Source organism: Amblyomma americanum, chromosome 8 (assembly GCF_052857255.1).
Source record: "Amblyomma americanum isolate KBUSLIRL-KWMA chromosome 8, ASM5285725v1, whole genome shotgun sequence".
NCBI lineage: Eukaryota > Metazoa > Arthropoda > Arachnida > Ixodida > Ixodidae > Amblyomma > Amblyomma americanum.
In genome coordinates, this window is record NC_135504.1 from 149,695,992 (window position 1) to 149,708,322 (window position 12,331).

Here is a 12,331-nt window from a genome sequence, read left to right on the forward strand (position 1 = left end):
AGCCCTCTTGGGGACACGTTAAGCGCATATGCAAGATACTTAGATCAGAACTGTGGCGCTAGGTTCGGTTTATTTCACGACTGGCTGCATGTCGCCTGCCACAGCTAGTTTCCAGAGTGGCTTGCAGAGAAGAACTATGTTTTCTTCAAGCGGCAAGCCGCCCAGCTGACCAATTCCAAGTGGAGGGAGGTTCTAAAAGGTCTACTCTGTGATGCTAATAAGAAAAAGGGTCATAGGACGAGCCGTGTGAGAGAATGCAAATGTCCCCGACAGGTTTTTAGGTGTGCTTGAGAGGACCAAAGTACGGCAATCAACCAATTGTACCTGCCCATGAACTGCTCGCCACAAACAGGAACATTGCTGCGAAAGTGAAAGGAGAAAACCAAGAACGATGTTTGTTGGAAGGAGTAGACTGCCTCAAAAGGTGTGTCACGACTGATGTGACCAGTAGACTGGAACGTGATGTCAGACATGTTACGCCCTTTTTTAAAAGGAATGAGCCGTGTCTCATTCAGTCAGACAAAGATAGTAGGTTTGTGGTTATGAAAAACGGCCTTTTCAATGAAAAGCATTGCAAGCGGTAGACAACAATTTTATTGTCATTAAAAAGGCGGCTGTGAGAGTTAAAACTAAGTTCATTAACTTTTGTAGGAACCTGCAACTGCCGAAAGGTGGCCAATGACATAGCGAAAAGTAAACGGAATTCTCTTTCAGTTTTCTTTACTGCTAAAACCCACAAAGCTGACATACCGTTCCGGACTACAGTGAGTGAAAATGGTTTCTGACAGCATAATGTTAGCTGTTTCTTGCAAAGGAAGCTTCTTAAACTGGACGACCCTTTTTGGGTAAAGAACTCAATGCAGGTTGTTCATTGTTTTAAAACTCATCCAATAATTAGATCCACATTTTCGGTAGACATAGAGGATTTGTTTTATTCCATCCCGCATGCTGAGCAGCTGGCATCTGTTATGTCGTGTGTTGAAGGTACAGGTGAAAGGGCCTTCCGTAATGCTGCTGGTATGTCTGTGGAAAATTTTTTAATTTATTGGAGCAATTTATTGGAGCTTTGAGCCGTTGCGCTGGTTTACAAGAACCATGTCCGACCAACTCGCCCACCATTTCATTTCGTATTATATGCGTACGTGATGAACAGGAGCACTTCGTCCCAGTTGGAGTGGTAGGTGTCGACGTACATGACGAGCATGTCACTGAGTGTGCGGTTGAACCGCTCAGTCATGCCGTTGGTCTGGGGGTGATAGGCACTGGTGCAGCAATGAACGATTTGGCATTGCTTTAGCAGGGCCTCGACGGCGTCCGAGAGAAAAACATGGCCGCGGTCACTCAGCAGTTTTTTCAGGGCGCCGTGACGAAAAACAAGACTGTGTAGAATGAAGCGAGCGACATCGTTGGCGGTAGCAGATTTGAGATCCGACGTTTCAACGTAACATGTTAGGTGGTCAACGGCCACGATGGCCCAGCGATTGTTAGCCGATGTAGTTGGAAGCGGGCCATAAAGATCAATGCCGACGCGGTCAAAGGGATGGCCAGGGCAAGGTAACGGCTGCAAAGGAGCGGCGGCGGAGTGAGGAGGTTTCTTGCGATGTTGGCAGGCGGTGCATGACCGAATGTACTGACATATGTAGCGGTACATACCTCGCCAGTAATATCGCAGACGAAGGCGAGCATATGTTTTCAGTACACCGGCATGGCCGTATTGTAGAGCGTCGTGGAAAGAGGCGCAGATGGCAGCACGGAGGTGTCGGGGAATCACCAACAGCTACTTCCGCTCGTCGTAGAGGTAGTTACGGCGGTATAAGAGGCCATCACGAACGGCGAAGTGGTGGGAATGGCGGCGAAGGGTCCGGGACAAAGAATGTGCGGCGAGGGATTGTTCAGGAAGGTGAGCAGCGAGGTGACCCAAGGATCCTTCAGTTGTTCGGAGAGCATATCAGGGACGTCAAACGAGGAGAAAAGTGTAAAGGTGTTTATTCGAAGCGCAGGTTAGTTGGTGTTGTTCGCACGGCGACACAATGGACACATCTCACAGGCATCACTCGAAAATCTTCTTCTCCCTAGTAAGCATGGCACATACCCACACAGGGGGATTGGCCAAGGTGCGGTAGATAATCCCAATGAGGTATTTATGCAGGGAAAAGTAGGCGTGAGAAGACTGAATCAAGATAAAAATTGTAAAAGTCAAATGAATTAAAGAAATATGAATTACCAGGAATAGAATCGAGCATTTTTGGACATGCGACAAAATTTTTCATACAGCTAACAAGGTAATCGATCAGTTGCACTTATGTAATCATGAAGGTAGCTGCAAACACTGCTTAACGGGAATCCCTTTGCGCTCACACCGGATGGAAGAAGAACTGGAAGAGACAGAGGGAGTCCTAACCTCGAAAGAGGGACCTCCAAATAGTGTTTCCTCTGAACTGCGAACCGCCGGCAAGACAGGAGAAAATGATCTTTGTTTCAACTTGGCCACATGATACACAAAGGTTTGTCGCAGCGAACCCACATCTGCATAAGTACAAATTTAAGTGAGGGATTCTGCATCACAGAAGCGTCATTGACGCCTCACAAAGCCTTGATTTACACCACCGGATATTCCATGGGTACTTTAAGTGGAGAAAATCTACGGTATTGAGCAATGAATCACTCAAGCTAACTGAAATATGTTGGAAGCGCAAGAAACGTGAAATTTCTAACAGAATGAGGTGAGGGACGGGATAGATTAGAGCAGCGCTGAGAGCTGACCTTGCCATTAAATCAGCCACCTCGTTAAAACAGACGCCTGAATGCCCAGGTACGCAGACAAAGCAGATCTCACGCACTGTGCGCGGAACAAAAACCTAAGCGAACGATTCAATAAAGATTTTCCCAAATTTTAGAGAGAGACTAGAACTGAAAGGCAGTCTGCAAGAATAAGAACCTGTGCTACATGCCTAGGAAGTTTGAGAAGAGCCAAACCAATGACCAGAAACTCTGCGAAGAATATAGGAGTATAATCTGGGATACGAACGGAGTAGCTCCAAGCCAGCTCCTGCGAATGTACCCAATCGCTGCCTTCTCAAAGCTGCTGGAGGCATCAGTGGAGATAACAGTATGAAGAGGAAAATTCAGCAGGTGATCAGAATGGAGACCACTTAGGATATTTGCGAGCATATGTTTCTCATGGGACGGGAAAATATGGTCGTAATAGAAGACTGGGTCAGCCTGTGTATCTGCAACTTGTTGCAAGGAGATCAGATCAACCTGAAGCAGGGCTAACAGATTCTGCGTAAACCTAACTTGCAGAAGCTGATAGCGTGGCCAATGATTAGTGAGAAACAGGTGTGCTTGGGATAGAAAAATGGGACTACTAACGCCGGGGGCCGTGTCAAAGGACCTGAGGAAAGTACGCACTGTTAGAAGTTGGAAGCGGGAAAAGAGATCGGCGATACGGGCTTCCAGATAAAGGACAGCGCTTGAAGTTGATTTTGGGAGCACGAGGCATAGCCGTAGGGCACGCCTTTCCAGTAAAGCGAATGGCTGCAGCTTGTAGTTTGCGCTACCAGAGAACAAGACACAACCAAATTCCAGAATCGGTCTCATATAAGCCTTATAGAGTAACAGTAATGTGTCACGACGGATGCCAAACTTTTTATTGCCGACTCGTGTCAACCGGCCCAGAGCACGTTCCCCTTGAATAACATTATTCTTAATATGGTGTCGCTAGTCCAAACTTTGATCACATGTAACGCCTAGGTATTTAACTGACTCCACCTGCGGAATTGGAGTGGAGCGGTAGACTAGCAAGATGGCCAAAGGAGTGTTGGGCGGAAATACCAGCATGCCACATTTGCTGACATTAAGTGATAAATTAATTTGGTTCAACCAGACTTCAATAGCATTCAGCTATGCCTGCAAACACTCGTAGAGTGCATGAATATCCTTTGCTGATGCAAAAAAAGTTATATCAACTGCGCATACATAAACTGTAATGTTTGAATGAATGGGTATGTCCCGAATCAATATGTTGAAAAGCAGTGGAGACAGAACAGATCCTTGTAGTAAACCTCTTGATTGAACATAGGTTTTAGAGCAGAAAGATCCGTCTGTACAGAAGAAAAATCTTTTAAAAATTCACAAGTCCAAGCATAGATGTAGTGCGGTGGATGTAGCAACATCAAGTGTCACCAAGGCCGCAACTTTTCTCTTGCGCACCGAGAGTCGTATTCGGCTCTCGAGACCTACATGCGCAGACCGTATGGAACAACTGCAACGAAAGCCAATCTGTGCAGAGCTGAGGCCGTTAACGTGATGAACATGCTCTGTGAGGCGACTGTGTACTACTCTTACTATTAGCTTTACTAAATTTGAGGTTAAAGCAATCAGCCGAATATTGTCTAAATGAAATGCATTCTCTGCATTATTCAAAAGTAAAATTATTTTCGCAATTTTCCAACTGTAAGGAATCCAAGAGTTTTCGAATGACGCATTTACAATATCCAGAAGGTGAGTTGGAAAGTCTTGCGCTAAAATCTTAAACATGCCCACAGTAGCCCCATCAGATCCCGGGGCAATAGACTGCATCGAGGAAACAATTGGGAGGAGCTCCGACACGTCCACCTCAGGATAGTCCGAGCTGGGGGTGAGAGCGTGAAAAGGTTCCGTTTTCTGCACTTGGAAATGTAAAGCCAGCCCCTGAGCGATACGTTTAAGGTGTTGCTTAGCTTCCTGCGGAGACAATATCATTGACATTATGCGGTTGGAGGCCGCAGATGTTGTTACTTTGCACCATGAATCTCTATAGAGCCTCCTTATTCTGGGGTTTAGAGAGATACGTGTTTAAATTTTTATTATAATCCTCCTCTGCTTTTTTAACAGTTCTTTTGAAAGATGCAGAGTAGAACTTAGTTTATCCAATTAGCTGGGCTCTGATTATAGGAAAGGCTTTTCCATGCTGCTTTTCTAGACGGACGATAAGCTTTCTCACACTTCTCCGCCACCAAGCGCACACAGAGCACATAGAACTCTCAGCAGCATCTTGCAGAAAGGAAATTGTCCGCTGAACTCTTTCTGCTCGACCTGGGCTAACTATGGAGGGAAGCGAGGCAGATATCAATTTTTTATATGTAATGTGGTTTACAAATTTCATGGTTGCACCACCTTCTCTGATCGGAGAAGATATAATAGTAAAAGTTATTGGAAAGTGGTCACTAGATGTACCCGAGTCTACTGTTGACCATGCAGATACTCCAACCCCACGAGATGCTAATGTTAAATGTATGACTGAACGAGAAACTCCCCGCATAAAGGTTACTGCTCTGGGATTGCAGCAGCACACTGCATTCATAGACATCCATGACCAGAGAAGCTGGCTGCAGGTGTCAGAGTGACTAACTACCCTAGACTATGTGGTGCAAATTAAAATCCCCTGCGATGACTGTGCTGTTTGCTCCACTCAGTAAGGTATCCAAACAGTCTGTCCTGTGAATACCTACAGGAAAGTAGACGTTAGCAATAGTTACTTTGGCACACTGTGGAAGGGAGATTTCAACCGCCAACAATTCACAGTCAGGGAGCATAACTTTCTGCGAGATTGATACCCGGTGACATATTTTTGTACAGATCATAGTTATTAACCCACCACCCCTGTCATTAATGCAATCTACCCTAAAAACACGAAATTTTTTCAATGAAAATGATTTAAGTGGAGAGAGCCAAGTTTCTTGCAAAATCACAATATTTGGGTTATGTTTATGAAGAAGTAGATCAAGATCCGTGAGAGAAGAAAGTACAGAACGACAATTCCATTGCAGAACATTTAGACCTGCCATGATTATTGACTGATGAAAGAGGCAGCAACAGCCTCCTTTAGCACATCAGTCTGGGGGATTAGTTTGGGAGGTCCTTTCTTTGCTCTTATTTGCGGAACAGCTGACTTCGAGGGTGAGGAAGAAGCTCGGTGCTTCTGGGAAGGAGAGAGCATTTCAACATCCGTGTTCCAGATATCTACGTGAGAGACACTGCCAGGGGCGCTGTTGGCAGTCGGAACTTGGGATGCGTCAGGAAGCGACATGGAGTCACTCTTACTAGCAGCACAATTTGGGAGCGATGCAGGCATTGCCGCCGAAACAGATGATTGAGAAGACAGAAATTGGCCTGCAACAAGTTGAGATAAAGCCTCGGTGAAGTTGCACAGCATTCGCTCGACCACCACACAAAGAGCCTGTTCTATTGAGGTCACTATCGAAGTAGTCAAATTTGACTATCTCTGCAACAGAGCTTCGCGCACGGCTGGCATATGTATTATTCTTCCAATACAGAAGTGCATATGCATCTGCTCTTGAGCAACGCTTCGCTTGAATTATATCTAGCAGGCTTTGTTCGTCGGCTCGCTTCGAACAGTTGGCATCATCAGCTGAGTGGTTACACTTGCAGAGGCAACACTGGGGCTGATCAGAGGAGCAGCTGTCATCCGAATGCCCTTCTCCACAAACACGGCAGCGGGTCGCCCATTTACATGCTTTGCCACTGTGACTGAACCGCCAACAGTTGGTGCATTGAAGTGAACAGGGTTGCAGAGGATCCACACGATACACTATTGGCCAGACCTTGAGCTCAGAAGGACAGGAGGAGCCAGCAAAAGTGGTTATAACTGATTCTGTCGCTACACGCACACCATTTAATTCTCTACTGCACCGGCAGACAGAAAGAATCCCACACCTGCACCCTGAAACTCCTCCAGTATTTCCTGCGGGGAAGATGCTGGGTCCACTCCACAAACAATACCTTTGGAGCACGCGAGCTGTTCAGGGATGAATGCTTTTACCGCTAATGACTGAAAAATTTTGCACTGGAGCAGGTCTGTCAGGCAACCAATGTCAGAGCACTTGAAAACAATGCCTCTATGGCCGAACGGTCACACCTCAGAGATCTGGAGGTAGTGGGTAGTTAGAGACCTTAGCTCCTGCTGAAGAACCTTAGAGGTTTTCATCTTGATCATTCCTTCACCGATCGGCACGAGAGCCACAGGGATGAGGTCAATTCCACTTTTCCTAAAAAGGTCCAGCGGCAAGCTTTGGGTGAACAAGCTGGCAAACCAGGCTGCCGACCCTCCGCCCGGAGAGGTCAGCGACATACCTGAGCCAAAAGCGCCCTCAAGTGCACATTAACCGCGCCTACAGACTTAACCTTAGACCTGGCCAAATACCCCACGCAGAATGGCTTCACCAGAGATGAGCACGCACACACCACAGGCAGCACTCGCAGAACGACGTCTTGACCTCGCTGACTTCTCTGCACCGCTTGCAGTCCTGCCAGTCAGTCCCATTACAATTGCATATTACCTTGGTATGATAAATGGCTAATGCATCGCTGAACGTGAAAAAACTTCACTCCTTTCCTTCCGCAGGCATCACTCTGACCCATCTTCAAAGTACTTTATTGCTAACTCTGAAAACACCGCTGTAACAACTTACAATTACATAGGTCTTCATTTAACACATGATCTTAAGTGGTCATACCATATCATATAAATCTCAAAGGAAGCTAATCGCGTCCTTGGGTATTTTCGGCGAACGTTATGTCTAGCACCACCATCATTGAAATCACTAGCCTATCTAACATTTTTACGGCCTAAACTTGAGTATGCATGCTCTATCTGGGACCCTAATCAAAATAATCTTTCTAATATGCTAGAAGCAATTCAAAACCGTGCCTCTAGGTTCATCTTCTCTGCTTATTCTTATCACGAAAGTGTCACCAAACTCAAGCACAATGCTCATCAATCAATTAACTACCCGATGTCAAATCGCAAGATTATGTCTGTATCACAAGTTCTATTATCATGTTCTGCACGAGTCTATTATGATCCCAGTTTACCGCACGAACCATGCGAAGACCACCTATCCTCCGCCTTCCCGCACATCTGCTCCGCGGTCCTCATTCTTTGTACGCACCGCGAAAGACTGGAGTGGCTTAGCCGGCCACGTCATGCTTCATACTGATCCATCATTATTCAAGTTATCAACTGAAGCAATATTATGCCCTGTTACCCACTCCCTCATGTAATACCCCTTCAATGGGGCCTTTGAGGTAGTAATAAATAAATAAATAAATGCAGGCCATGGATTGTTGAATGTGGGTTACGTTCAGTCAAAGTAAAAAATAACCAAGTAGGGAAGCCAGGGGCACGATGCGACGATGGCGCTGCTGGATAAGCAGCGCAGTTTTGCGATTTGAGGTACTGCTGCGCTAGCTTACACGCTTCTGCAGACCGGGAAGCATCATCTGTTCGCCATCTTCTAGCTAAGCATTCTCTGTTCGCTATCATCACCTCCTTAGAGAAGTTAGTCAAGTAGGTTAGGTCAGTATTAGTAAGGTAGGTCAGCCAGTCCTTGGCTACTCTAGTGAGTGCATCCTGACTACACAGAACAAACATGCACATTAACAGGGAGCCATACAACTGTTCTCAAGGGATGATGCACAGTGGTGTTGTGCCACAGTAAGCTCTAGTTGGCAGTTGCATCTACAGACTTTATATCCAAGAAGTCTGCAGCGGGGATAAGGTTCCGCAGCTAGCAGAGGACAGGGTTAACAGGAGATATATGGGAGAGGTCTTTTTTTGTCCTCCAGTGGGCATAGTCAGGCTGATGATGATGATGCAGAGTTTACCTCTTCAACATGGCCACAGTTATAATTATTCACAATCTGTTCTCTATGCAGCCAAAGAGGCACCTGTGACCACCTGCCACCAGGGCTGCATCAAGCGAGTTCCCTGATCAGGAGGAGGAGTGGCTGCTGTTCCATCGTCGGGGCATTGTCACAAGGGGGCATAATACAAGCAATTACTCAGAAGCCTCTATCAGGATTCTCCAAGACATTGTCCTGAGCAGGACCAAGGCATACAATGCTGTGGCCCTTGTCGAAAACATCACCACAACATGGGAGGAGTACTTTGGAACAAAAATTCTTCAGCATGCCCACCAAAGAGAAGGCCAACATCGAACCAGTTGTGAGCAGTTACTTCGGGAAAATGCCAGAAGTGCCAGAGGAAGACATCACTCCAAAGGAGAGAGTGTCTTCTCCGTTCCAAATTCTCACTAGTATGAAGTCCATGCTGGTGTTGGCCTGTGCAGCTGTTGAGCAGGCAACCAAGGTACATGCTTTCTGCAAGCACCAAGCAGTTGGACAGAAGGCCTTTTTCCAGACAGCCCACATCTGCATTCCTCTGGCACAGCTGGCACTTGGAGACAGATGCCCTCCACAAGCCTTCTTTGAACCCCTGCAAACAACCCAGCAAGTAGAAATTCCTCTCCTCCTCTCATAGCAGCAGATGATCACTACAGCCATAAGAAGCCAAGCGTGCACATCCAGTGGCCAGCTTCTGATGCAGGTGGAGCAAGAGCATTACGAGGCACCAGAAGCATCACAAGGCGAAGCTGGTGTTGCCAGTGGCCAGCTTTTATCAGGAGCGGCTCCATGTAGCACAAGTTTTTTACATCTCAATCAATGCTTGCATCACATGTTGCAAGTGAGCCATGCGAAATGCTATGATGGGAAGGCTTGCATGCTTGAAAATGGTACTGCAGCAGTGGCCCAGTGGTTTGTGCATCCACCTCGCAAGCGGGAGGTGCGGAGTTCGAATACCAGTGCCATCGGGCAGCTACCGGTGACACAATGCGTACATGCTTGGGAAATGGGTCTTTGACCCCACCTTGACATGATGAAAACACCTTACGTGAAGGCACTCTTTAAAAGAGCCAAAGCTGTCCTTGTGCCATAAAAATTCATCATCACCATCATCATTTTGAAAACGCTAGGTGCCTTCTATACAAATGCATAGGTGCCTTCACAAAGGTTGGTACTTTGTGATAATGTCCCTTGTTGGTACAGCTAAAAATGTATGCACTGAATGAGCATTCACGTCTATTCAAACATCATGCAGGAACATGAGGAGGCATGCGAGGTCCTGGAGCAGGCTATACGCAAGGTCCACGTTTTAGCCAATTGGAGCCCTTCTTATCTGTCACTGGCGAAAGACTTGGCTGCTGAAGTGAAAAGCGCCCGTACCAGTAGCGGTGCCCATGCACTGACCCTTCGACTCAAGGCAGCAGCTCGAGTGGCAGAAAGATAAAGGTTCAGCCAACAAGCCTGGCATGGCGGCGACCTGGGCTCACAAGAGGTTCAAAGCGTGTCCCTGCTGTTCGGCCACCTAAAAGAGCAGCAAGCACGGCGGCAAAATGTTGCCACACATTAAGCAGAAATGTGCACGACAATGTGCCCAGTGCAAGGCTGCATTAGATCTATACTGCGGTAAGCAATGTGCTGAAAATTTGTCGCACTACTTAAGACACATGCAGCTCGATAAGACAACACACACTGTGCATTTGCCATCTTAACTTCATTAAGTGGTGCAATGCTTAATTTTTATGTTGAGGAAGGCAGGCACAGAAAGAAAACGGATGACACACACACTTTTGCGCACAAAGTGTAGGAGTCTTATTTTATTTTAGTTCGCATCCTGCTGGCACGAAAATTCAGCAGTGCACCATTTACCAAAGTCAAGGTGGTTTATGTTCATAGGGGTTCAACGTCCCAAAGCGACTCAGGCTATGAGGGAACTGTAGTGAAGGACTCCGGAAATTTCGACCACCTGGGGCTCTTCAACGTGCACTGACATCACACAGTACACAGGCCTCTAGAATATAGCCTCCATTGAAATTCAAACGCTGCGGCCGGGATCAAACCCATGTCTTTAGGGTCAGCAACCGAGCACCATAACCACTGAGCCACCATGGCGGACAAAAGTTAAGATGAAGCTTAGCAGAGTGGCTTGTTGGGCGAGTTGGTTTACCATATTGAAAATATACCTGCGCTCAAAAGACACGGACTGAAAGATAAAGACACACACACACAGCGCTGGACTTACAACTGAATTTTTTATTCGGGAAACACTGCTCTTTATACACATCAGCAGCTGATAAAAATGGAAGATGGTAACACCCGGATGATAAAAATCGACAAACTGTCTCGTCACATGTCCAGTCCTACCTTCCCTTTTGCAAAAATGCCTTTTCCTCTGATAGTAGTGAAAGGGACGTGCTACTCACGCATGCAACCCCACTGTCCGCTATGCTCATGGCTTCAATTATTTCACGCGTCGTTTGGTCACGGTTCCTGCTTACTATCTTCGTCTCGTTATAGGAAGGTACACATTTACACTCTTGACAATGAACCACCAAATTCCCATCGCCTTTCCGTTCCATGTTCCTCAGATGTTCACGGAGCCGCTCGTTCAAACATCGCCCCGTTTGACCTACATATGCTTTTCCACATGTCAGCGGCATCCTGTAAACCACTCCTTCTGCGCATGCGACCATGGGGACTTGGTGTTTCTTTTTACACCCCTTAGCTTTTCTTCCTGGGTACGTTACTGTTTTGCATAAGTTTTCCAATTTGTCCGGGGCTGAAAAAACGACCCTAGTTTTTACTTTCGATGCAATTCTTTTAAGATTATGGGACACCCCATGAATGTACGGAATCACCACCGTTTTCTCCCTTTGTTTTGCTCCCTCCTTGCTAGGCACCGTACCCTTTTTCCCACATTTCTTGAGCAGGCTTTTTGCCACCGACACCAACACCTGATCCGGATAACCTGCTTCCTTAAGCCTCACCACCTGCTGCTCAAAACTTTCTTTGACTAATTCCGGGCAAGATTTCTTCAACGCATTTTGAAAACATAACCTCACGATTGCCCTCTTCACTAATTTCGAATGTGCAGAGCTGAACGGAAGCAAACCTTCGTTACCTCTAGGCTGGTACATCCAAAATGTCCCAACAGGCGCCAGTGACAGCTTGATATCGAGGAAACGTATCGTGCCTTCATTCATTTCTTCATATGTGATTATTAGTGGGTTAAGGATTTTACTAAAAACAGCAAGTAGCTCTTGCACAGCATAGTCGTAAATACCGTCAAGGTGATTAAAGACCACTAAAAAGTCATCCACAAACCGGAACACTTTTACGCCATCAACTTTGTTTTGATCTCGCAACAGGATAGCCAACTTTCTGTCACATTGGGCAAGGAAAATGTTACTAAGAACTGGCGCGATACACGACCCGATGCAAACTCCCTTCTTCTGCCGCTAAACCACATCACTCCAAGTGACGCACGTGGCAGCCAAATAGAAGGACAACATTTCCAGAAAATTGCTCACGCACATTCCCGTTTCATTTTGGAATGCTACACTTCCGAACTGATCAATGCAATCACCCACGCATTGAAGCAACTCCTGATGTGGCAAGGAATAATATAGATCCTTTATATCGAACGAGC

General features: G+C 46.4%; 1 protein-coding gene across 1 annotated transcript in view; it reads left to right on the top strand.

Moving 5' to 3' along the window:
* Positions 1–12,125, top strand: part of LOC144102103 (uncharacterized) — a 40,657-nt gene extending 28,532 nt beyond the window's left edge. The window contains exon 2 of the mRNA XM_077635391.1: positions 8,719–12,125. Within this exon, the coding sequence (XP_077491517.1) occupies positions 8,719–8,736 (18 nt within the window). The 3' untranslated portion in view covers positions 8,737–12,125. The remainder of the gene's footprint in view (positions 1–8,718) is intronic.
* Positions 12,126–12,331: the final 206 nt, after the last annotated feature.